Here is a 27,330-nt window from a genome sequence, read left to right as displayed (position 1 = left end):
TCCCCCACTCGGCGGCCGTGTCTGTGGCGGATCACAGTGTCTCGCTGGGCCCACTCAACGCAGCTCCAGCGCAGCCAGTCCGCACCGACCCGAAGCAGAGAGTCCACGCCAGAGAAAAGACGAGCACATCATTTACGCAACACACGGTGGAATCTTGTTTTCTTCGACAGAGTGACGCTGGTAAGTGTCACCGTCGCCTTGTGGGGAACATTCACGCCCATGTGTGTGGACTTGCGAGGTGTTTGTTTTGTTCGTCTCCCCCTTGTCGATTGTCCTCCGTGTTGTTGGCTACTGGGGTACTAGCGTGCTAGCTAGGCTAAAACGGGCCGGTGTACATGGCAGAGCGGGATGGAAACTAATTGTGATGTCGCTGTGGCTGATTGTCAGGAGTAGTTAATCAACAGGGCTTTCAGTCCTGCTTTGCCCACCGATTGTGTTTTTCCTGACTGCAATCCCAAATAACTCGCCGATTAGCAACGTTTAGCCGCGCTAGTAGGGATGCAGTGGGATGCTGTTGTAGCATACAAGCTAAGCTAACGTGAACAGAAATGAGTAAGGATGCAAGGGGATGCTGTTGTAGCACGCAAGCTAAGCTAACATTTGTAGCCTACTATTTTGAGACCAGTGCAGATTCCTGCATGGACTACATGGGAAGAGTTGTGCACAATGCAGCCAACGCGGTGATAATTGGCAAGATGGCATCTCCTTGTTGATATCTACAAAACGATGGCTATTCAAAATGGTGTCTTAAGCTTGTTAGAGTGTGACCATTTTTGTCCAACAATGGCTGTTTTGGCGTTGCTCGCAGTCTTTGGAATGCGACGCAACGCCAGTGCACACGCAACGTCGCGGAAGAAAAACATTAACACGTAATTGACATAAACAAAAACATTTTCGGGAAAAGTGCAACGTGTTTGTTTCGGGCATGCTTCAAAAGTTACATGCAGGATCGTCACGTGATTGCATTTGCACCGCGCAACACAGCCAAAAAGGAGTAGGAAGAAGCAGGGCTTAATTAATATGTTCAGTTGATGATGTATTGATGTTTACACATAACTCTTATAGAGCTTGACATTACGAAGCACTGCGTCCTTTATTTTACACGAATACAACTTTTTCCAGATGTTAGATGGTATAAAATGTGCTTAAACGTGTATATTTTCTAGTAACAACAGGCCATAGTCAACCACAAAACAGCGCCGATTTATTAATATATTTTTAGAGTGAAGCAGCGAAATTCAAAGCACGACGTGGCGATGATTGTGAGACTGCATGTTGCATATAGGGCTGCATTTGAGAAATAAGCCTTTTAACAGTTTGTACTATCATTCTGGATTTGGCCAAATACATAATTTTATGTAAAATGTTTGAAAACAAACTTCTTTCTTAAACGCTGGCGCACATTTGTTTTTGGTTTTTTTTTTGGAGCTTTTGTTGCCATACCCAAATAAACAGACAGAATAAGAAACCACTGTTTTTAAGATAGAAATGATGCTGTTCAGTCTCTGTTTCACCCCGATATACACTGATAAATACAATACAAAGTTAGTTTACTGATAATTCGGGATTGGCGAAAACCATCAATTTATCTGTCATTAAAGGGACTGTATGCAGTGGATTCCTCCAGCTGCCTCGAGGGTGCCAACATTCTGACATCCTAAAAGCGTTATATCCCACCTCTTTCTGCTTTCGAGTATGTAAGCGACACAGACGTAACATATGTATGTGCAGTAGTTTTCTTGGCTGGTAATGATAGCAATTTGGCAAAGTTTAGCTACTAAAGTTTGCTGTTGTTAAATGTATAGCCTATCATAACCACTCAATGGCTGCAAATTGTTGATCGCTTCACGCCAGTTATTTTAGTCAGGCCAAAGGAAAACTTACAGCCGCTTTTGCGCAGTTTAATTAGCGTCTGTGAAAAATGCAGACCTTTTTTGCACAATATGATGTTACAAACATTATTGGCTAGCCGGCGCTAGTGTTCTTACATTTATTGGTTTTGAAAAACGTGATTTGGAGCGAGTTGCATGCAAGCCCCGTAAGAATTTGGTAGCTTGCCGAACGTGTCGTCTGTTGATTAATGGCATCTTAAAGCAGTTGAGGATAAATGAAGTGCACTTTGTGGCTACAACCAGCAGAGGCTGTGTTGATTCAGCCTCAACTAGTTTACCGCGTGAAGAAGACATGACGTCAGCTCTGGGAAGTTGAGCGACATCCACGCAGACCTGGCACAACACATTTTTTCTGCATCGTATATCACTCTTTTAAACATGAACAGTCAGTGGTGCAGTTTGTCTAATGGCACTTTTGAGCTGCTAATAGTGCTGCAGTACAATATAAATCATTTGGGCAGATTGCAGCGCTCCATAGGATTATTGTAGGGATTTATTTTCATTTCTTCACTCAAAGTCTGCTCATGCTGACTTGTGCAAAAGGCCTGTCAAAGTGTCAGAAGCCAGCTTAATTTCAGCTTCAATCTAAAGTGACCCTGCCCGCCTGTCGTTTGACGGAGAGTGCGAAAAGGGAAAGGGCGCCCGGGCCGTGTGTCGGGTTTGTTGGGCCTGTATATTGAGTGCCGCGTCGTGTGTGTGAATGGTAGGCGGTGCATAGCAGTCGTAAAACTGTCAAGCCTATAGAAAGCGCGTGTCACTAAATGTTACAATAGGCTGGCCTTAGAACAGACTTGTCTTTGCTCCACTTCATTACCATGTGGTTCAAGCACTCAATGAGTTGTTCATCGTAGATTAGAGAGTGATCAACTCCCCTGTCAAGTGTAAATTATTTCGGGGTATTGCAGACATGTGCTGTCTGACATCAGCACCCATCCCCGTAGGATAAATAATAATCATGTTTGCCTCTTTACTATTGTCTATATCTGTTGTGTTTTTGAGGGCTTGCTTTAGGAGATGCTTTCCACAAACAAAGTAGTGTACGTTTTGTCACATCGACACCACGCTCAGTTTGAGCAATTTGGCTGATAAAGAACGCAGAAGTGTGTTCTTTGTTAGGTTTGCTCCATGCTGTTGCAGCCTTGAATGTTAGCCGATCCCGATATTGATCCAATATCAAGACCAATTATAAGTGCTTTTATTTATTTTGTAGTGTGGAATGTTGGAAAACATGTGCTCAAGTGATATTACTCAGAGAACAATGCTCCGCAACAGTAGGTATGAGGAAAAACTAGGGATGCGCCGATTGACCGGCCACCAATCAGTATCGGCCGATTTCCACGGAAAAGGAAGTGATCGGCATATGCCGATAAATGCCTTTCAACGCCGATGACCTCCGGCTCGGACTATTACAGCCGGTAGCCATCGCCCCCCGCCCACACTGCGCAGGCGCGCGAAACCCAAAACAAACCTTGTCTGCTGTGTGGAACCTACCTGCCATTTGTGAGAGTGATATAAATGTTGCACCCTGCAAGGGTAGCACGTTAAAAAGCTTTAATTTAAATACGCCATTTGAAGAACTTGAAGGAGTATGGTGAGTTTTCGAGGCTCTTTTTGTGATCATCAGTCAAATGGCAGCTAATGTAGCCAAAAAGTGATTATTATGGTTAAATTTTTCATGTCATATGGCCAATAGCAGGGGTGCAACCAGGATTTCTGGGCCCCATGGGAAGAAATGGATGTCGTTGCTTGGATGTCGTTGCTTGGTGATTGATCTTTGTGTGCATTTGTTCAGTAGCACGTGAATAAAAAGAAAGGTGGCCTTGTTCCCCGGAGACTAAGCTGTAACACATTCATGTGTCAGTCATGTTAGGTTAGCTGTAGTGTTCACTTTGGTCATGTTTGTGCTATTTTCATCTTAACGTGGGTGGAGCAGCGTCTAGGGCTGCAACTAACGATTATTTTAATAACCGATTTATCAGTCGATTATTTTTTCAATTCATCGACGAATTGGATTTAAAAAAAACAACACACATTTTTAATTTCCGCCTCTTCATTCAGAGATAGAAGATTTTAACTGGCAGAGCAAATAAGTGCACAAACACCAAATTTCGGCCTCATAATTAGTTAAAAATAATGTTAAACAGTTTCAGTAAAACAATAAATGTATACAAAAATACAATCGTGATCATTTTATTAGTCGATTAATCTGAAGCTTGTTGTTTAAATTAATGGAGTAATCGGTTAGATGGACCAAATGAATATGAAGCAAACGCATACAGTTAGTGGTTGGGTCCGCAACATATCAGAAAAGAGGCAAAAATGGCCATCACTGTTTTCCTAAGTCAGAGCGATGTGTGAATATCTTGTTCTGGCTAAAACACAAAGATAATAAGTCTGCTTTCTTGGATGACTAAGGAAGTATTCCCATTTGAGAGGCTGAAACCACAGGATATTTCAATCAAAAAACGACTGTCGATTAATGGGGTAATCGATTCATTGTTGCAGCGCTAGAAGCCTCCAAAATGGCTATTGCTCTTCCGACAGCACTTTTTTTTTTTTTTTTTACAGCAGTACACATGATCGTTCAAATGTTTTTATGTCGATTCCTAGTTTCGCTGCTTGGCCGACCGGAAGAAATAGCTGCGAACACCAACAAAGAAGAAGCCGACGAGCACCAGTGAAGAAGGCTAAAAAGTGCAGCTTAATGATATCATGCAAAGGAGTGTCCTCGACCAACATGATTAAACACCTCCTGATTCATGGTGTGGAAATAACCGAGTGCCCTGTCTTTGATGCGCTGCGTCGGACTTCCTCTAAGCAGTCAGAATCAGGGAAGTCAAACAATAAATGACTTCTCTCTCATGCCGATGCAACACCGGCTTTCAGGATGCCTGCTGATGTTGTTGAAGTCGTGGAAGTGTAAATAAAGGACAGGAGCTACGGCGAGGCAAGTCTATGCATGTGCACAGCCCGTCTCTATTAGCAACAGTGAAGGGACCTTCTCAACCCACACAGTGCACTTCCGGCCTTCAAAATAAGAGCGCTTTTGGTTACATCCTGTTACTTGTGGTAACAAAGTAAGGGTGTCATAATTAGATTACACTAACATTGAGGCAGCAAAAAAATATTGTACTTTTCAAAAGTAAACATCTTCTGTGAATGTGTACTGCTGTAAAAAGAAACTTCATAACATTTTAAGTTGAATGGTTTGTTTTTGTCCCCCTGATGAAGGTCGGATGGCTAAAACGCGTTGCGGCTGAATAAGGTCCATAAAGACATGCCATTAAAAAAAAGATAAATAAAAGCATTTTAACAGGGTTAGAGAGTGCTGTGGATTTTTGCAGTTTTTGATAATTTCCTGTCCCTATTCCTTGTGACTTCTACACTTTCTGGAGGTTCTGGTAGCGTTCCTCTTTTATGACCCTGCCTCTTACAAGCATAACGGCTTGTTTCCGCTACATGTAATTAATTGAGGCGGCCCACCATTACAAAATAAAGCCGCCACACTTTAAAAATTAACTTGAAAACAATGTTCAAGTAATATATTGTCTGAATGTATACTGCATGTGCTATATAGACACATATATGGGTTGTTATTTACGCACAACTGGTTTGAAAACAATTTTAAATATCATAAAAATGTTTCGCTGCGCTTTATTTTGATAAACATGCACTTGTTTGCCGTGTCGGCACTTGCTCATGTCCCGGCACTCTCAATTTATACTTTTAACACACCACACATTTCTATAACAAAAATATTGCATAATTGAATTTAGTTAGTGTTATTTTGAACTAAAAATATTTTATTAAACAATTAATTTCCCATGTATTAGTTGTACTCTAAATCAAGCATCGAATTCAATTTAGGTTTGTGTCAAATAGTACAAAATGTTGTGCTTTTGTAGTAGTCACATAGTACTATTGGACTAAATAGGTCAGGTGACAAAAGGAGGCTCCACGTTCTGGACACTCACTTTAAGTGCTCTTTGGAGAATTATCTGCCAGCAGCTTGCAGTGTTTTACATTTCATTTTACAACCCTTTTAACCCAGAATATTATTGGTATATTGATAAGAATACTGTTGCATAGAGGGTTTAAGCCAGTGGTTCTCAATTATTTTCTGTCATGCCCCCCAGACAGAAATATTTTCACCCCCCCTCCCTCCGATTTGAAAGACTGTTGAGAAACGGATATCTATTTATAGCTAGAAACTGTAACCAGGAAAATGCAACAAAATGGAGCGCTGTGAAGCATACAAGTCAAATTGCATGTTGAGTACTATAAATGTGTACATGTTGGCAGGTCTGCACTAACATTGAAAGTACTCCCTGCCTCTCACACCCCCCCGACAGTTCATCGCCCCCATTTTTGGCTTTCTGGAACAGACTAATTGGATTTACTGTATTTCTTGTGGGAAAAATGTATTCAGTTTTAGTTACCGTAGTTGGACCGTCTGGAATGATTTAATAACACTAACCAGGGTTCACAGTACTTTTTTGTCAAACAGCTCAAACAGATACCAGCACCAGTAACAGAATATCCAAATCACAGCCCCATTTTTCATACACGGCACATATTTTTACCCTTGAATAGACTTGTCCGCTTCACTGCTCTCCAGGTACACATTGTGTTGCATTTTGCTGGTTTCAGTTTCAAATTCTCTCTCTGATAACTGGATTATGCTCCTGTGTTGACGCACTACCGTACACTACATGAGCTCTCTCTTCTTCCCCCTGCAAACCCTCTAGTTTAGCTTAACGTGCACCTCCAAAAAAAACGTTGTTTTAGACTTTTTACAAAACAAAAAACTCATTGGGCCATAACAATCTGCAAGGGCAATAGTGCAGCGCACATTGGGGCAGTTGGGTGCGGGGATGAGGTGTACTTGTAAAATCTCCAAGGTTGGCAGGAAATAATATATATGGCAGGTATTAATATCGGTTCCGGTGGAGCGCCCTTTCAAGCCAATAGGAGTGGGACCGAAAATATGAAGTCAAATTCTACCAAAATAAAACTAGTAAAACACCTCTGCTCAGTCATCCATATAGTTACTGGAAATCATCTAAAATACTCAGACAAATGTACTTGGACAGCGTAGGAGTCTATTGTTTGACACCAAAGCCATGAACGGAATGAAATGCAATATGTTGTTATGGTTAATTGGTTCCAGACCCGACCGTGATCAGTGAATTTTTGCGAAGTAGAATTCTAAGTATGTAGAATTTCTTCTAAATAGGTTTTAGCATTATTGAAACCCTTTTTACATGAAATAACAGCCCATAGTCACCTTTACACTCAATTTTGGCTGATTTCCGTGGAAAAGCATGTGATTGGCATACACTGATAAATGCCTTTCAAGGCCAAAAGCTGATCACCTCTGGCTAGTACTATTAGTACTATCGCGATCCCTATATCCAATGTAGTGTCTTGCGCTAACGTCTTGGAGAAGCATCTCGCGCCCACTTTCCTTCACACTGCGCAGGCGTGCCAAAGCCAAAACAAGCATGTCTGCTGTGTGGAACTCACCTGCCATTTGTGGGAGTGATATAAAATGAGAAACATGCCACGAACAATATCTTGCAGGTGTAACACGTTTAATTTAATACGGCATTTGAGGAGTTTTCGAGGCTCGTGGCGCAGCATCAGTCAAACAGCAGCTAACGCAGCCACCGCTTGCCCGTAAGTGCGTGACAGTCAGAAGGCTAAGCAAATAACCCGAAAAATATTTGAATTCATCGGGCTAGATGATCAGCCTTTCTCAGCGGTGGAAAACCCCGGGTTCACCATCTGCTCTCTCACTTGGAGCCCACGCTCGTGCTTCGTGGAAGCCGTGCTAGAGCTCCACCAGACAATGTACCCTCACATCGAAAGTCTCCTTATAGAAGCCGTATCATCCTGATATGTTGTCTTGAAAAAGTAAGTAAATGTTGTTTGTTTATAGTTCATTTTGTCAGATCATGTAGCCAATAGCAGGGGTGCAACCAGGAATTCAGGGGCCCATAAAAACAAAACAAAAAAAAATCGCAATCCAAGTTACAAAAGTAATTACCAAATTTTTGTGCCTGGCAGACATTGGAATTGTCTTAACTTCATGTTCGAAAATGCTTAATTTAAAATATGTAACATTTGCTGAAATATGCATATTTTGGACTAATACTAATAGGCCGTATTCAGCCATGAAACAGCATCATCATTTATTTAATACATTTTTGAAAAATCATGAGTGAAGTTGCAAAATTCCAACAACTGTACTCTCAATAATCCTGTTTTCATATTCACTTAAAGGCATTTTACTTGAAACCCCATCTTGCCATATCGGCACCAGTAGTTTTTCTGTTCCATCTTTCCATTTTCAGTCATACATTTTAGGGAAATGTGGTCCCTTATATAAATACCATACCATCCTAAATGGATGTTAAGGATGCTGTGTAGGTGGGTTGGATAGGCAGCGGGCCACAGCATGAATGTCTTATAATGTGGGGATTGTAGACCCTGGAGGTATGTGACTGATGAGCTGCTTTTGGGAAGGAGAAAGGAGGAGTAGGTGGAAGCCAGCACATAGAGAATGAGAAGACGATGATGCCCCTACGTGTCTCGCTGTGTCCTAGATTTAAAATAGCCCATAGATGCCAAGGCTGGCTCCATTGTTTAGGCAGAAAGAGAGGGACCGCTGATTCCATCATGCTGCACCTGAACATTGTCACACTGATTTCCTCTTGGACCTGATCAGGGGTGCCCTTTGTGTTTGAGATAGCAGCTCTTTCTATTCATGCAGTTGTCGGCTTATCATCTTTCTTACTACTGATGCGAAACAAAAACGAATGACAAATTCCAAGGCATTGAAAAATTATGCCCTGCCGTGTAATTCCTAATATTTGCTTGAATCACAGAAATGAGAGAGCACAGAAGAACCTCATAATGGAAATATATTAAACATACATACTTTTTAAAGCATACGCTACACTCGGTTTGTATCTTTTTTGACATTTTTTTTTTATTTTTTACGTCCTCAGTCAAGAGGCTTGTGCTTTGTGACAGATTTTTTTTTATTCCCAACTGCGCGGAAGTGTGATAACGCCCACTGCTTCTGATTTGTTGCTTTAAGAATAGATGCCTGGTGAGGTACTGTGTGAGAGGGTAGAATGGGCATGGGGGTTGGTTGTGTTACATTGTACATGTTCCCTAGGAATGGTTGTCGCTGTGTGTGCCTGCGTGCGTGTTCATGTGTGAGTGAGGTCTATTCTTTCACAATATTTCCCTCTCCCTCCTCTGCTCGTCTCATTATTATCCACTCTCGTCCCTCTGGGCTACATGGATCTCCCTTTTATGGAGAGGGAGTCCTCATTATTGTTTTCAGACTCACAACCAATTATATTAACATGGGTGAATAAAATATGCAGGAACCTCTCAAAGATGAGATGTGCAGCATTTCAAAACACACGGTACAAAACCCCAGCATCATTATTAGCATGTTGGTGCTATAGTTGTGTTTGTAAAGCTGTACCTTGGGGTTAGACCTCAGCCCAAACGAAGTACCGCTAATAGACTCTAAGCTGAACTAAGTTCTGAGGAACATTTCTGGTTAAGCCTGGCAGCAGGAGAGCTCACTGAGAATGTCAGTCGGTTGCTTTTAAATGAGGCACCACTGATCTTTTTCAATGTCAATAAAACCCGCCAATAAACAAGTCGGACTGTGCATCATTATCATCTTTATCCTGATGAAAAGCCTCCCAATGAAACAGAGTTGGACCAGGCCAGTCAGAATTTTTCAGACCGGCTAGCATCTTTGCAAGTTTGTGCAAATGCAATTTTATAACCTTTTTTTCTTGGAAAAAATAAATGAAGTGTGAGTCGAGACCATTTCATGGTGACTAGACTGGCTGTTAAAGCAGCCCATGTGCGGTAAGATGCTGGTTAATTGTTATACAGGTGTACTGATGGCTGATGCGTTATTGCAGCCACTAACTTTTCTCGAAGCCGGAGCCTTGTAAAGTAAAGAACAATCTGATCTGGCACCCTGGTCAACTTTCGGTTTGTTCAAATGTCAAAAATGTTATTTATTTTATAGTGCCTACAAAATGTAACTAACTGTACAGGCAATGTTTTAAGTTTAATTTAAAAATGGCTAACATTCATGCAAGTGTAAAATTAAGGTGTTAGAGCCAAAATTGTATTACAGTAATCCCTCGTTGATCGCGATTAATTGGTTCCAAACCTGACCGTGGCCAGGGATTTTCAATAAAGCTCTAAGTGTGATTTTAACCCAAGTATATGTCTGGAGGTCCTTGATTGATTTTCACCAACATACGAAATGACAAACATGTCTTCCAGTAGCAAGTACTGTCTGTGTTAACCGGAACGCTGGAACTTCAGATTTGTGTTTCTTCGCCTTTAACATTCTTAATTGTCACACAAGTGTAAAAAGAAGTTATAAACAACATAACAGTTGGCTTTTGACACCAAATAATAGTGTGAATGATGACGCTGGACCATTACCGCTTTGGATGTGACTGGTATATGCGGTATAGTCTCACTTGTGATATTGGCCTTCTGTTGAAATTTTGTACATTTTTACTTATAGGGAGGTGAATCACTTGAATACAAATCGTACAAATGTTTGTGGTAATAAGCAACTGACAGATTTAAGGCAACAAATTCACAACTTCACTGACGGTCAATGCCTAAACAGCGATGCCACACAGAGCATCTTCTCGTCGGTAGAACAGATCTTTTCTGGGCAAATGGAATGCCTGAAGCGCCTCATCAGTCCGCCTTGACGCCCCCCTACCATGCAGTAAAACAAAGGGAATATTGGTTACATACACCTACTCATCTCACACACACACACACACACACACACACACACACACACACACACACACACACACACACACACACACACACACACTGGCGCATGAGCTTGTATGTTTTTTTGTACACACACATAGATGCTCATTAGACACACTGGGTTTCCCCTTTTTCTTTCTCGCTCATTCAGTCTTTAACACCTTTGCCCACAGCACATCCACTAGTGCATTCACATACAGCTGTAATTGGTAGGGGCTATGTTTGCAGGGTATGACCTCGGGGTCGGCTTTAGCTGCTTGTCCTGTGTTAATGAGCAATGTTCCCAGTCCTTTGACATGTGCTCTTCGCACATTGAAACTTGGACTGAGTGCATAAAGGCAATATTTTCAAAGGTTCATAAATTTATTTTTTTTGGTGAAAAGACAGTCAGTATATACGGTGGTAATATTCAGCTGACTGGCCTTGTTCCGGAACAAAGTATTTTATGGGCATGATGATGCACCTCAAGACAACATTGTGAGAAATTATAATAATAATCTGAATAGCTGCAAAGTAAGAAACCCAAATGGATTAGTAGATATTTTGTTACAGCCCATTTTCCACAATGCTATATGCACATTGAAGGCCACACTATATCACAATCAAAGTGCCATCTTTTTCGGATACAAGATCCATACAGAGCACCAACTTCACTCATCGCTTTACATGTTTTCCTCATTTGTGCCGATGTGTACAGTGTCGTCTATATTCACGTTGCAGTTCAAGATTGTATGCGCTGTTTAATTTTCTTTGCTTTGTCATTGTTTTGATGTTGAATAAGCTGCTGTATTGGGTGTTCAGCACAGCACATCACGTTGCTTTTATAACCTGCTTAATTTTTTGTTTGCAGTTCCGTGTGTTCATCACAGGACTATTGCACATAAAAACTATCTCAGCAATTATACCGAAATGTGCTTGAGAGGAGCAGCTTGAGGCACCCAAGACAGACATTCAAGCATAGGTCACAACCCACCGTGCGTGTTTTTGGTCCATACGTATATTGGGGAGGCCACGGCTGAAAACGTGGGGAGGGAGTGGCAAGGGCAGGGAGGGAGTACTTCATTGCGCATCACTCGCACGGTTGTGCAAGGTTGCCGTGTGCGGTTGCGTGCATCGTAGGTTGCGCATGTAGTAAGTGATTTGTATGTTCTTACAACATGCTTGCAACATACGGTCTCTGTGCAATTGCCACGTCATGTACGGTGTCCTTACTTACTCACATGTTGTAAGTGCGTGCAAAGTGCGACGAACTTGAGTTTTTCGAACCTTCCAAGATCCTCCAGTCAAGTCCCTGCTGCTGCTGCCTCAAGACTCCGCCCATTCCACCACAGAGGCTCTGGGTTCTGATGCTGCAAGAGCAGCTTCAAGGGGCAGCAGCACCTCCAGCAGCACCATCTGACTGTTCTTCCACGGCCTGCCTCTGCTGGGCCCCTCAGGCCACATCCTCTGCCCTCTGAGCCGCAGCCGACCCCCTCTTCTGTGTCCTCGGCATCCCAGAGACAAAATGCCGGCACTCGTCCGTCAGCTTGGCCCCACTACAGAAATCAGTGCACACAACGTGCGTTGCAAGCGCTCACTCGGTAGGGTCCACGCAAGCTCTGCGTGCTCATTGGATAGCCGAACTGGCGAAGTGCCGAGACGGACGCCGCACCCGCCACGTGCGTACTCACGGAGCTGCAGAGGGCACGCGCGTCACGCGTCATCCATAGCCTGATGCAGCTTGCACGCATGTTTTTGTTTTGATCTTTGTCAACATAATTGCCGTGAATCAACTTAACTGACGTCTTGCTTTTACACCCAGTGGGCAAAAACAGGAAATAGAGGGTTTTCACATCAACATTAACTTAATGTTGCTAAATAGGTGAATAAGATGACATGAAACACGGTTGGGGATACCGACCATGGAAATGTGTGTGTTGGATGCTTTAAGATGTGTCCTGCACACTATTGGCCTCACTCGGGAGGAGGTTTGGTGTCTTTGTTTAACCTCTTCAGTAGAACCCCGTTTTTTAAATGCCCCGGTTTTTGTATGATTCCATTTTCTACAAAAATTTTACCTCGGTTCTCATACATTGTCTCTGTTATTGCGTAATAATAATATAATTGCATAATATAATATAAAAATAATAATAATAATTTTATCCTTTGGTAGGTTGACTCTTGTGGCATTAGTAAAGATGTGGACTCACTACTCCAAGCTTTGCTTGTTTATTCAGCTATCTTGGATCACACACCCAACACCAAAACTCACGGGATTTAGTTTACGGTATCCTGTAATGCTCATTCAGTTGGCAAATTCAAATGAGAATTGCACAAAGTAGTCCTTTTGCCAGCGTACGATTCAGTGGACTCGAGTGTCATATCAAAGAATCCCACGCGTTGGTGACTCGGTCTTGTCGTGTTAATACACTGCGCGAGTTGCGTGAGCATGCTCTCAACTCCCACCCGTGAAGTCTTTCTCCCCCAGCGGCGTCACCCATCAATGATGTCATCATCAGTTGACTCTGTAGTTCTTTGCTAACTAACACAGTTACACTACAAGTCTCTGCTTTTCTTGTTGATCACGGCTGCAAAACAACCCACAATGGAGCCTAAGAAAATTGCAAGTGCCGGAAGTTTGATAAAGAAGGTGACTGAATTCAAGAAATAACAATTTAAGATGGTTCTGTGTAGGCTCTCAGTCGTACAGGAGTTGTCCATCGAGGAAAAGGCTTCTTGAGACGTCATCTGTACTTCTGTGTAGAAGGTGTCGGACGTTTCGCTCCTCATCCGAAGAGCTTCGTCAGCAAACTAATAAGTGCTGGTAGCTTAGGCCTTAAATACAATCTGTACATGGAAGAGATGGAGAAACAGGCTCTCACATCCTTCTCAGGGACAAAACCAAGGCACTGGTTTAGATACGTGGATGACACCTTTGTCATAATCAAAAAACAAGAAATTCAGTCTTTCACAGATCACATCAATGCGGTGGACACCAATATCAAATTTACTCGCGAGGACACTAAAGAAAACCAACTAGCCTTCTTAGACTGCAAGGTAATTATAGGAAAGGACAGACAGCTACTTACAGAGGTCTTTAGAAAGGCCACACACACTGACCAATACCTGCTTTTTGAATCAAACCATCCACTACAACATAAACTAGGGGTTATTAGGACCCTCCAACATAGAGCGGAACAAATACCAACTAGTGCTGAGGGAAAGAAAAAGGAGACACAACATGTCCAGAGAGCGCTCTCAACCTGTGGGTACCCACGGTGGGCTTTTAACAAATGTCAAAAGAAGAGAGTAGGGAAAGAAACCCAAAAGCCCACAGAAGCAAAAAGGAGAGGAGTGGTAGTCCCTTATGTAGCGGGGGTCTCCGAAAAACTCCAGAGGATCTTATGGCAACACAAAATTCCTACCTATTTCAAACCAGTAAATACCCTGAGACAAAAATTAGTGCATCCTAAAGACAAGGCTCCAAACCAGAAACAGAGCAATGTGGTCTATTCCATCCACTGTAAAGATGAGGAATGCAAAGAGCACTACATTGGGGAAACTAAGCAAATGCTCCAAAAAAGGCTTTATCAACATCGCAGGGACAATGCTAGTGGTCCTCAATCAGCAGTACATCTACACCTGAAAGCTACCAATCACTCTTTTCAGGACAGCGAGGTAAAGATTTTGGCCAAAGAAAACAGATGGTTTGGAAGAGGAGTAAAGGAAGCTATTTTTGTCAAACAACAGAACCCATCATTGAATCGGAATGGTGGTTTGAGGTTCAATTTGGACCCGGTGTTCAGCAGGTTACTGAGACCAAAACCCACAGCTCTTAGTCTTGCAAATGAGGTGAAGGCAGGGCCGAGCCAGAACAATAGATGCTAACAAGCCAGTATCAGAGTCGTTCATACCCAATTCAGGGAGCGACACTTCCCTTTTATCGTAGGTGTGAATAACAGGATAGGATTATACCACTGCTCCGCCCAGGCTTAGTGTAACGAACCAATAGGAGGAGGGTGTTGGCACACCAATTCCGCCCACTCTTACTGTATTTAAGGCCTAAGCTACCAGCACTTATTAGTTTGCTGACGAAGCTCTTCGGATGAGGAGCGAAACGTCCGACACCTTCTACACAGAAGTACAGATGACGTCTCAAGAAGCCTTTTCCTCAATTTAAGATGGTGTCGTCCCTGTGGCCAAACTGAGACTGAGTACAAAAACAGACATACTTTTAGCGAACAATAGAAGCATATGAAAACAGAGTTTCCACTAGTACCCTTCCTTGTCTCAAGCAATCTTCTAAACCCAGGTTCTCTAGATATCTACGGTCAAAGGTCTACACTCTGCCAACAATTTTACAACGTTTTGTCAGCTTTTGATGGGGTGCAAAACTGAAGTGAATGTAAATGAATGATAGGTTAGTGGGGAATTAACACGGGGAAGGGGGCAGTATAATAGTTGTTTTTAGCAGAGTTAATGAATGCATTTTCAGGCCTTTTGGGCTCCAAAGACACAGCCGTGACCACACTCGCTCACTCGGACACGCTGTCTGCACGGCCGCATTCCCTGCTGCAGTCACGAACCATTTGCTGTTTACACTGATGCTTGCTTTTTTTGCTGCTTTTCTTTGCTTTGCATTTTAGTTTTCCCTTCTCTTGTGTTCGTTGTAATCATGACCTCTCACTGTTTTAATTTCAGATTTGCATATCCACTTCCACTCCTTCCTCATTTGCATACAGCAAGAAATGGCGAGCGGGCATCCCACAGACAAATTCAGTTTCATGTATCAACCAGACACGCACAAGAGGTACGCGGAACACATCTACACACCTGCACACACTAACACTTGCCCATGTTTATCTTTATGCAGGTAAGTACAAAGAAGCTCTCGAGTGGTCCCTTTTTCACCGAAACACAGGAGATCAAACATCCTGTAGTTTTTTCAGTATCCCTACCGCTTCTATTGCATCATTTTGCCTTTAAATAGATGCTTTTGTTGACTTTACTTGAGGTGTGATAAATGATGGGAATTTAGTTTTTTTAGGCTAGATGTTGCCATAACAATCGCAGGTTGGAGTTTGTTGTGTGTGCCATTCTTTGTGTGCACTTGATAATCCAAACAATTTATCAGTCATTTTTATGGCCTATGTCTTTCTCCCCACTTATTTTTTCCACACTTATGGTCTTATCCTTTCTTATGTCACATTTTTCTGTCTTTTTCAAACTCTTTCAGCAAAAACAGGTTGTCTTCAGCCATGAATCCAGTCTACAGCCCTGTCCAGCCTGGCACCCCCTACGGAAACCCCAAAAACATGGCCTTTACAGGCAAGACACACACACACACACACACACACACACATAAACTGTACATATCACCAATGTGAACATGATTTTATTATACAAGTCCATCAAGCCCATAGTGGGCAATTTGTACAGTATAAATGGGTAGAAATACCTCCAAAAGCATTTTTATTAGTGCAGTGGAGTCTTTTTGTCCAATGTTTAAAATGCCAGTAAGTGAACTGGGAACAAATATGTGATTCAAAACCACAGCGTGGACCAAGAGCAGTGCAGACCATAGGACCAAGTTAATTATGAACGCTAAGCCTAAATCAGCTGTGATAGGCTCCATCTTCCTACACAACCCTGGGCAGAATAAACAGTATAGAAATGAATTGAAATGAGCCATCTATGTTGTTAAAAAGAAACTCAGTCAGACGTACAATAAATGTTGTAGTTCAATCAAATAATCAACAGTCAGCTCACAGCTGCATAACTGTGTGAATGGCTGCCAATAATAGCATTCACTGATTAGTACTGTGCTCACTTGCTGTCTGGGTCGCACCTTCCTCCTCATCCATCTTCGTTGCTTTTTTTGCAATTAAATCTGCTGTTTACATTGACGTGTAATGTAAATGTAATGACGCATGTTGTATTGCGTGTGCATTGAGGACTCCATACATGTCTACGTGCATCAGCAATGGTCCTCAATTTATCTCCTCCCACACCTTAGTGGCAAGTGTGTCTCATCTGCGTACTAGATTGGTGCATAACAGCCTTTCTTTAACGAGCGCCATCTGTGAACAGCCCTCTCAAATCCAAATATTACCCTGTGTGTGTTTGTGTGTCAGTCCTCATGGCACTCCCAGTTTGTTAGGGCATGATTCCTTGTTTTAATGTCTTTCTCACTGATGTCCAGCAGGCTATCCAGGGGGTTATCCTACTACGGCACCCACATATACGCCAAACCTCTATCAAACAGGAAGTCCTGGGTATCCACCTGGTGAGTCCCATCTGTCATCACACACACACACACACACACACACACACACACACACAGTAATCACAGACTCCACAAAATGATGGTTATATAAAATGTCACCTTCTAAAATACTTCTATGAAGTTGAACTAGTAATCACTTTTGTTATTCTGGATGTTCAGTGTCATCACGATATTCCATTTTACAACCACATGTCCCAGAAATTGACACAATGCAATATTTCATAAAATTAGTCGCAGGATTAATATTACATTCCAACTAATCTCCCCAGTTGAATTGAATTGTTTTTTGGGTGCATGTCTAGCACTTAGCACTCGCATAAACATACACAGAAACAGAGAGCTACCTCGGAAGACAAATTGGAAGGAGAATATTGGCATTTTTGGGGGTTGTGCAAGAAAAAGTACAATTTGTCGTACAGTGGTACCTTCACTTATGATTAGGGATGTCCGATATTGGCTTTTTTGCGGATAAAACATGTGACGATATTGTCCAACTGTCAATTTCCGATTCAGATATCAACCGATATGTGTAACACCACATATCTTTTTCTTGAGTAAAATTGTTCTAACGTAGCAATACTCCCAAATGAGTACAGTTGTTTTGTTGGCTGCTCCACCCATCTCTGAGTAGATAATTCATGTATTACATATTTTATATAAGAATACGTTTGTTTTCCCAGTATGTTAGTGCGTGCGTGAATGTATAAACGAGAGGCATTAGCTTAAATTTCTTTGTAGAAAGGCGCTTCATGAAAGTAAGTAAGTTTACTTGTATTCACTTACAGCGCAGCCTTGCCACATCCAATATGGCGGCGACATTGACGTACTGTACGGCTCAGCACTCGATGTGGCGTCTACGTATATGGTTTTGACAACAGCGCTTCCTGTTTGCCAGCGTGCTTTGCTGTACTCTTGTTGTAAATAGCTGCAAAGTTTTTCAGCTCTTTGAAATTAATCCCTCCCGCCCCCCCACAAAAACTTGGTTTTAAATAAGAAAAATAAACTTATAACAAATACTGTATAAAAAGCAATACAATACAATATACTGCAATAAACTGGTCTTAAGTAATAATGTACAGCATTTACAGTACCTTGGAGAGCAGGCAATTTAAGGACGCTCACGGAGGTGGAGGAGAATTGCTGAACTCAATCTTATTCACAGATTTTTGCCCATTTTCGCCACACTGGTATAGGTGCCGGCTGTTTAGAAATTATTTTAACGCCCTTGGCTGGCGTAGAGCCTTTATTGGCTCTTTCTGCTTCAGCACGGCGCAGATCGTAGAAGCGCTACGCTCATACTGCTTCGCCAGCTAAATGTACACCTCGTTCATGTTTTTTGATCATTTCTTTATTTAATTCAGTGCACGTATTTTGCACTGTCCTTCACGCTTGCTTTCTTCGGACTGATGGTAGTAAAAATGAAGTTTTGCAAAATAACTGCAAGCACTACACTAATGTTTTTGTAGCCTGCAACGACTAAGCAATTTTACCACCCGTTTAGCTAATGAGCCAGTAACGTTCTGCATGTCTGTCTATAGCTATCGAGTGAGACACGGGCATTCGGCACTGTAGCATTCACGGTGACAATGGCTCGTAACAACTCAAAGTCAAAACTTGTCCAAGATACGGCTCGTATCTCAAAAACTTGTTAGTTGGGACACTCTTAAGTCGAAGTACCACTGTATTACCATTCCCAATAGATGCCTTGCTTTGTGCTTTAAAAAAAAATGGATGTGTCAAACACATTGCCAGGTAATTGAAAGCACACATTGCTTTGTTCCAGCTGCATATTGGTACAGTCTGTATAGTTGTTATGTGCTAAATTTAGGGTGCAGTATGTGGAATTTATAAGATTACTCTCCAAAATATGCCGTGACATATCTGTCACTACCAGTATTTTCTATAACCATTAAAGAATCAGCACATACCCTTTACCATACAATGCATGTTCAAGATGAGAATGCATGATATGCACACATACACACGCAAACGCACACAGCAGCTTCTGCACCTCTTTGTTCCCTTGTCCTTGTGTGAGAGAAGTGCTTTCATAAGCGGTGCATCACTAGCTAGTACATGGTACATGTTTGACCTTCAAGCTCCTCCGAGTGGCCATTCAGAGTTACTACAATCCAACAGCAAACACAAACGCATTCATTCTCTAACTTCACACACACTCAGAGGTTTCCAACCTGTCATATCGTAAACTATCATTTCTGCCTGAGTGACTTGCATCGCTGCTTCTGTACTTGTCTAAATTGACGAATGTTACTGTTTGTAATATGCTGTGCTGTAATGCTATGAGGCATCAAAACACAATACGAGTGCTCCATCTGGAGGTTTCTTCAGAAAATACAAATTCATGTTTTTTTCCTAGCTTTTTTTTTTGGTTTGTTTTTAAACCAAAATTAATGCAAATTGTTTTATATGGGGAACCTTTCTCCCCTTTTATGCCCCTTGGCTACCATATCTTGAGACGTAGACAAACATATTTGATTATGATGCTTATTTCACATTTGTCATTGTTTAACTCGTCATTAAGTTGTTGCGTTCACAAGTGAACATTTAAGTTGCTCCAGTGGTTGCTTCTTTGCTCATGTGTTTTCTCTGATTTTTTTTAAGGATATACTGCAGCGGGTACCCCTTACAAAGTGCCCCCCACTCAGTCAAATGGAGCACCCCCTCCCTACACCCCAACCCCTACCCCATACCCGACAGCTATGTACCCCATCCGCAGTGCCTACCCACAGCAGAACTTGTACACACAGGTAAGGATGCTAGGTAATAACACTGAAGTATGATTTGTTGCTGTACACTTGTCATCCAGCAACTATGCGTGTTTTTTTTTTTTTTTTTTGATTTTTTTTTTAGGGCTGTCAAATGATGAACATTTTTTAATCAAGTTAATCACAGTTTTCAAATTAATGATTTTTGATTAATAACAATTTACCACTGTATGTGATATATGCCCATTTTGCTGCAGATAAATTACAGGACACATTTTTATATATTTGTATATATTAACAGCTCCAAATAAACTGAAAATGTAAATCAAGCTAACAGATACCTAATCATCTTTATTAGTAGCAGAGCATTTGAATCACACTTTAACCGTGTTATTATGAGCCATGAGGGTAGATGTATTTTGTGGGATTTCCCAGCATACTTAAATGCAGCAAATTGTACTTCCGCAGTAAGAGTTACTTTCCTGAGTGATAAAATATCCACTTATTGTTTTTTTTTTGTCTGTCTTTTTATTTAGACCACACATACACGCATGATAAAAACATAATGTTCCGAGTGTCCCGGAACACACCTCGCTGTGGTCTAGTGACAATGAGGAAGTATTGTTCTGAGGAGGACTAGAGATGCGTTTGTGAGTTGGAGATACATACAGTATATAGGGTTGGACTTGCACGGCTGTTGAAGTGTTCAGGTCAGAATAAAGTTAGAAGAGAGCGTCAGACTCTGCGAGGACACTATTGTGCCTTCGTCTGCCGTCATAACAGAGACTGGTGTAATGACAGCCCTGTTTTTTATACAAACATACATTGTTTAAGGCTATTTCACTGTGCTGCCATGTTTCGTCTTGTGTCTGATGTGTAAATTGCACTAGATGCGATTCTGCATGAGTACAAATGATAAATGTGCTTAAATATTAAGTCCTCTCTTAGGCATCAACTTACAAAGCCTAACTACTCAAAAACCTCAAAACATATGAATTGCCTCTTGTGTTATATACAATATGCACTAATGCCTAACGTAGGCCTTCCTGCCTCTGCAGGGTGCATATTATACCCAACCAGTGTATGCAGCTCAGCCCCATGTGATCCATCACACCACTGTGGTGCAACCAAACAGCATCCCCTCCACGGCCCTCTACCCAGCCCCAGTCCCCGTACCCGCTCCTCGTAACAACGGCATGGCTGCCATGGGGATGGTAGCCGGGACAACCATGGCCATGAGTGCAGGTAAGACCATATTGGGGGTATTTTTATATTGCTGAGATGCGCAGGGTGTTATCCGAAATCCAAAGCTCTAAATTGACTGTAATTTACTGCTGTGTGAAAACAAACACCAGCTACATTGAGTGTCTACGAGACAGTTTCATGATTCACTGCTTTATTCTGCTTCAGTAGTTCACGAGCCCCAGGTCATTTTCTTTGACTTTGCAAGTAGTGATGAGAACAGAGCCCCACTGATGCTATTGATGGGACAAACATGCGTTATTCTGTGTTTAGAAGCTTGCTTATTCTTACCCGATCACTTCACTGTATTATTATTACTACAAAACGACGGCAGAGAGACAAACTAAATAACATGCGTGTGATTTGCCTCACAGATAATCCTCACACATACATAACAATATGAGTTCTAATGCAAGCGTAAAAAGAAGTTGGCCGCCGGGGAAAACAACAAATCTCAAGCCCTTTGACATTTGAGGTTGCTCTCTTTATAAGCAACTTAGTCATACAACATAACAGTAAGTTATCGCAAGCAGATGGCCACATAAATAATCAAATTTTCTCCGCTGAACTAATTTCCTGCAGGGACCCTGCTGACAACGCCCCAGCACCCCCCTATCGGAGCACACCCCGTTACTGTGCCCACCTACAGGCCCCAGGGGACACCCGGGTACAGCTACGTGCCACCCCACTGGTAGAGCCCACCCATTTATGTAAGTGTTCATCCGCTCCCTCCATTCTTTGCCCCTCTCCTCAGCCTTCCTTCTCTACTGGAGATCCCCTACTGTATTGTCTCCTTGCTGACGAAGCTGCATCGCCTTTCCTCTTCCTGCATTCCTCAGAGCCCTAATACGCTAATATTGAATAAATCACCAACATGTACCTCCCTCTGTCTGTCTCTCCAGATCTGGAGTCCACCATCATATGCAACTGCTCCCGGTAACCATGGGAACTCTGCACCACGTCTGCAGAACAAAAACTAAAGTGCAACAGCCACTTTAATATCATTCTCTTACATTTTTACAAAAGCTGCTTTTATTTTTTTAATTGTTTTTTTTCCCCTCTGTTCTTTTGCCAACCAGTCATCACCTTGTTTTGGTTTTTTTTTTTAAAGACTTTTTTTCTGTCTCTTACTTTCTTTTGCTGTCTCTTTCTTTGGAACTCCAGAAGGACGCTTGACCAATAACGGGTGTTGGTCAACCCTATTTGTGTGTGTGTGTGTGTGTGTGTGTGTGTGTGTGTGTGTGTGCGTGCGTGTGTGTGGTCCTGCCTGCTGCTCAGTTGGCTGGAAAATATTGCGCACTTACTCCCTCAATATCATCTCCATCAACCATTGCAAAGACCTATTGACTTATGCTGCCAAATTTTTTTAACAACTAGATATCAGCACAGAGTTTTACACACCAATTTTAATTTAGTTTTATGCAGGTTGTTTTTTCGTCTTCCATTTTAGTTGTTACCATTCACATTCTCTGTTCCTTTTCAACCAACAGTTCCTTTTCACCATTTTTCTCATCTGCTTTGTTTCACTTTTAATCCAACCTCACTTGTCTTCCGGCACCTCACTGTCTTGTGAGTCTGTCACTCTTGTCTCCATGTGTGTTCTATCTATATTGCTCTCAGCAGTGCACTTACCACGCAGGCATAATTTCTAGTGTACACATGGGCACCACCTACTTCATGCTACATACCGTGCAGGCTAGTATGTTGTGACACTGTTGATGAATATAGTTCAAGAGCATTTTTTGGGGGAGAGGAGTCATGCTATTTATGTTGTAAGCTTAGGTCAATACGTTCAGCAAAGGTTAGAATAGTCACAATAACCGCGTCAACAAGGCGTGTGGTCGTGCAACACACTCCCTCACACGGGGGCTCCTGTGGTGGGCAACAACACGACCACCTAGTGGCACTTACTGTACAGTCCTGCCAGTTACAATGTTATTGATCAACAACACAATAAAATCCACGTTTTTTAAGGATAGCATGCGAATAAAGGAGTTAAAAGGGATTGTGTTGGTTGATGATGCATTCATTGCGTAAGATGTTTGGCTTTGTGCCATGTCACCTGCAAGGGACAGTCATATTTCGCATCAACAGCGTGGTCTCGTTACCTCACCCAGAGGAGGACCAATAACCAAACACTCATTTAAGCGGCAACTTCAACAGGCGCGATGAGGCCACGTGATGCTTGTTCGAGTCAAATTAGATCAAAAACAGGTCAACTTAGAGGGCACTCACAGGTGACTGTTTATGTTGGCAAGAACATCTGACTTTCACGTGTTAAGCCCAAAATGAATAATCACTTTGATTCAAACTTTAGAGTTAGTGGGTTTTTATTTGTTGAATTGGCTGCAAGTGACACAACAAAGCGACACGTGACTGTAAAACGTCGTGTTAAGAGAGAGTTTTATATTATGTATATGCACCTCCATGCTAGAAATGACCACAATCCTTTTAGAATGGTGCGAAAGATTGTCTTTTCTCACAACTCTGATAAGATCAAGGATATGCATACTGCTACTAATAAGAATAATAATTAAAAAGGCAGACGTTTGCCACTTTCTCCCACGTTTCCAACTAAAACTCGCTTAAAACAGCATATTTAGACATCGTTATGAGTGATTTTGCCTTTAACTACTTTTAACTGAATGATGCAGTCTAACCTTTAAAATGAAATTCTGTGCTGCTGCCAAATGAAAACCATGCACAATATGTGGGAAAAGTTTAAAAAAAAGGAAAAAAAACTTGCTTTTCAATGGACATTAACACTTACACAATCTTTATTTTTAGTGTTTGGTCATTGGTTCTCGGCTTGAGGACAGACAGTGGGAAGGTGTTAAAGTTTAGATCCATGGCATTTTCAGTAATCACTGGGGAACAAAAAGATGAGGTGGGTGACTTTGTAATGAGCATTTACAGAAGAAGTATGTCGATGACGAGGCTTGATATTGCAATAAAATATGAGGGAATGCCTCAAACTATCTCTTTAAAAAAAAATCCAGGCTCTATAAGCAGCCTTAATAATGACCATTACATATAAGAAGAGTAGAACATATCAACAATTTGGATACTGAATAGGTTTGTGAGGAACTATTGCACAAAATTAAACAAGATACATAACTTAATGGCTATAATTTAATGCTAAGTAAGTAACCAGGTACTTAGGCTTTTTAGTGCAAGAGTGAGGAAGACGCTATTTATATTGTAATTAAAAAATAAAAACAAAGTGGAGTGTTTGAGGTATTCTTCGTCCACATGTTTGTACACTAGAGCGTTAATGCTCAAGAAATATTGCATAAAGCTGCTGTCAGATGAAAACCATATCTATTTTTTTTATTTTATTTTTAACCTTTTTTAGTTTATGTGCCTGATTTTAAAGCAAACAAAAAAATAGATTTTTCTTGTGACAGCAGTAATGTCATTAGTCTTAAGGATTTATTTAACCTACAGTATTTCTCAATTAAACTTTTTTTTGTTTGTTCACTCTGGTCAATTCAACATAATGGGTATGCATAATATTCAGGTGTCTAACTATAGCATCGGAGCTCTTAAGTTAAAAAAAAAGCAGTATATTTATACAGCAAGTGGTACAGTAATGTATTTCTAGCTAAGCATGGTTGCATCAGTGTGGCAGCTACTGTTTGTGCTTTAGGTATTTGATTTGAGCTCCTCCTTTTAAATGTATTTGTCCTCCACATAACCTGACTGAGGCAAGGGGGCTTGGGGTGCACGTCTGGGTGTGTAAATGAGGCTGAAACGATGGAGGTGAGGGTTCACGCTTTTGGAAGCCTCCCGAGTTGCTTCGTTTGGTTGACATACCTTGGCTGAGTGAATTGAATGAGCATGTTTCGTTGATGATTCTGTCTCCTTTGTGCCATACGTTCAGTAGCTCTTTTTCTTCTCCTAAGTAACCAGTGAACTGTTATTAAGTCTTGCTTCCTGTGAATCTTGTTTTTGTACGACTGTCCTCTTTTTCCTCACACTGTTGATTGCATATTGCCTGTCCAATTTTTAACCTGTCTTACTGTTTCCTCTTGTCTATTCCAATTTTTTGTCCACGCCACCCTTTAGATGTACCTCTCCAAATATGTTATTCTGCTCTCTTGGGGAATGCAGATTCCTCCCATGACCCCTTTTTTTTTGGTTAACCTTTCATTCGAACCCTCGCCTCTGAAATTGTCCCATTTTCAGTTCCAACTTTTGCAATCCTCACTGCTACTTTACATAGGAGTATTAGGGTCACATTGAAAAGGAAAAATACTACTTATAGATACTAATATTATGCAAAAAAACATGTATGTCACAATAAGCAAATGTTGTAATAATAGGTCAGAATAATACCTTTTTAAATGTAGTGTTTTTAACAAATATGTAATATTACCTGCTAGTACTTGCTGGGGAAGTTTGACACTCATAATTCTCGTAATTTTAAGATTTTTTTTCGTATAATTCTGTGTTTTCAGTGTAGCCCTAATACTCAACGCTGTTTTGCCATTTTTAATACATACACCACTAAGCCAATAAAAAAAAAAAAAACACCAAGTGTTTAAAAAAAATGATGGGATGCAGTGAGCCAAAATGATATACAGTGGAACCTCTGTTAGGGTCACTCATTTGTTCCAGAAGGTCTGACTCGAACCGAAATGTACTCTAACTGAATCACTTTCCCAATAAGAAATCCAATGGATCCATTCAATGTGAACACGAAAAACTTTTTCAAGTTCTGCAATTATAGTTGTAATGCATGTACATGACGAATGAACATGGATGAATGAACGTTTAACGTCACTTTTGCCTTGATTGAAGACTTGATGGTGCGGCAGTGACGCTACCTTCATGTTTTGATTATGTTTTGCTCATGTTATTTTTTAAATTCAGTGTTTCTCACCATCATTATCAAAATGCTGGCACTTGCTACTTTTTTTTGGCTCGATTTGTGAGTTATTTTGCAACTCTGATCAATAACAAAAGCTGAGGCTTGCGGTGTAGCTGTGTTGGTTAGCAAAGAACTACGGAGTCAACCGCTCATGACGTCGTAGACGGAGCTGGGGGACAATGACTACCAGTTGCCGATTCCATGCTAACAGCAGGCTGCTAACAGGGACGTTTTGTGATTAAAATACATTACGAACACAGTCGGACTCACGCAGTGTATAACACGACACGACGTGCACCATATTGAATGCGAACCAAGGCAACATTTTTGCATCCATTTTTGACGACAACCGAAAAATACACTAACGGAGGTTCCACTGTATTAACAAATGAATGAATGTCTCATGAGCAGTTAAACAGATGAACTTTTGGAGCACTGAGAGAATTGTTTTAAGTGGTTTAAAAGTTTAAGACGCTCTATAATACATTGTATATGGTGCTTATACATTTTTCTTATTGGGGAACATTCTTGAACAAGAAGCGCAGCTTCAGAGGCAGACCTGCTTTGCTGTTTTAGACAATTAGAGAAAACAATTGGCACAAAGCAGGTCGTTTTCCTTCCTCATTTGACTCCATTCCTTGCCTCTCGATTTCAATTTGCACTTAAAGTAGAAATGGACAGTTAAACACTTATGTGTTAACTCTCTTCGGCATTGTACTTATGCGGGAAAAGGAGTGTCTTTTTTTTTCTTCTTCTTCCAGGCGTATATTTTAAGCTCTTTCACTTTTTTCCAGTGAAAATGCGACCAACCGATTCATAGCGCCTCTTCTTCCATTCTTCCATTTTCAACCACCCCCTTCCTTCCTTTTATTTGCAGTTACTAAGTCTTATTTTCTTTTTTTTTTATAAAAAAGAAAACACTACTATATCACAATGAATAGTAGGTTCTTAAATGTATTTGATGTTCTGCTGCAGCTTTTTAATTTCAACTATGTCAGCGATAACTCTTGGTTCAATTTGACACTAAATGTGATGCAAAAAGTGGAAATTCCTTGTCTTCCAAAAAAAAAAAAAATACAAGCAAGAAAGAAAGCATACTTGCATCCATCCGTCTCGGATCGAGTATTAGGAACAACCCAACTTTTGGAAGTTTTAGTTTGGTACCCAGTTTGCACATGCTATGGTATTTACCGTAAGGTTGTGTTTGGAAACCGAAGCCCAACGTCTGTTCAGCGTTGAGAGAAGTGAATTGTTTGTTAGCTATTTGGTCCAGAGTGAAGGACCTGCGTCAGGCTTGTGATATGAAGTGTAAATCTGTTTTTTTTTTTTTTTATGTTTTTTATGTTGAGGTTATTTTTTTGTAAGATCAGTTAGTGATCTTAGTACTATAACTAAGCCAAGTTTGTAATTGTATATTTACTGTAAAATGTAGAACATTGAATAATTATTAAAATTTTCCTATAAAAGGAAAACTGTTTTGTGTGA

The 27,330-nt window shown here is 41.2% G+C and overlaps 1 protein-coding gene across 4 annotated transcripts; it reads left to right on the top strand.

The window, feature by feature from the left end:
- The first annotated feature begins 2 nt into the window (after positions 1 to 2).
- Positions 3 to 27,330, top strand: fam168a (family with sequence similarity 168 member A). 4 transcript variants are annotated; one of them, XM_054794042.1, is made up of 8 exons: positions 3 to 180; positions 15,420 to 15,528; positions 15,955 to 16,046; positions 16,921 to 17,004; positions 19,627 to 19,772; positions 20,789 to 20,975; positions 21,555 to 21,682; positions 21,875 to 27,330. In XM_054794042.1, exons 2-7 carry the CDS (start codon positions 15,467 to 15,469, stop codon positions 21,665 to 21,667), a joined length of 684 nt encoding a protein of 227 aa, XP_054650017.1. In that variant the 5' UTR covers positions 3 to 180; positions 15,420 to 15,466; the 3' UTR covers positions 21,668 to 21,682; positions 21,875 to 27,330. The 4 variants fall into 4 exon arrangements, with proteins under 4 accessions (XP_054650017.1, XP_054650019.1, XP_054650018.1 ...); XM_054794043.1 differs by having other exon boundaries at positions 4 to 180; positions 16,924 to 17,004; XM_054794044.1 differs by lacking the exon at positions 15,420 to 15,528.

This window comes from Dunckerocampus dactyliophorus, chromosome 12 (assembly GCF_027744805.1).
Source record: "Dunckerocampus dactyliophorus isolate RoL2022-P2 chromosome 12, RoL_Ddac_1.1, whole genome shotgun sequence".
NCBI classification, from domain to species: Eukaryota; Metazoa; Chordata; class Actinopteri; order Syngnathiformes; family Syngnathidae; genus Dunckerocampus; species Dunckerocampus dactyliophorus.
This window is presented reverse-complemented; position numbering and strand designations above follow the sequence as displayed.

Bases quoted from the DNA above. Each gene is read 5' to 3' on its own strand.
- fam168a (XM_054794042.1), top strand. From the start codon at position 15,467: ATGGCGAGCGGGCATCCCACAGACAAATTCAGTTTCATGTATCAACCA. The intron at 16,047-16,920 runs GCAAGACACACA...ACTGATGTCCAG, and splicing joins CAAAAACATGGCCTTTACAG to CAGGCTATCCAGGGGGTTAT. The intron at 19,773-20,788 runs GTAAGGATGCTA...CTGCCTCTGCAG, and splicing joins AGCAGAACTTGTACACACAG to GGTGCATATTATACCCAACC.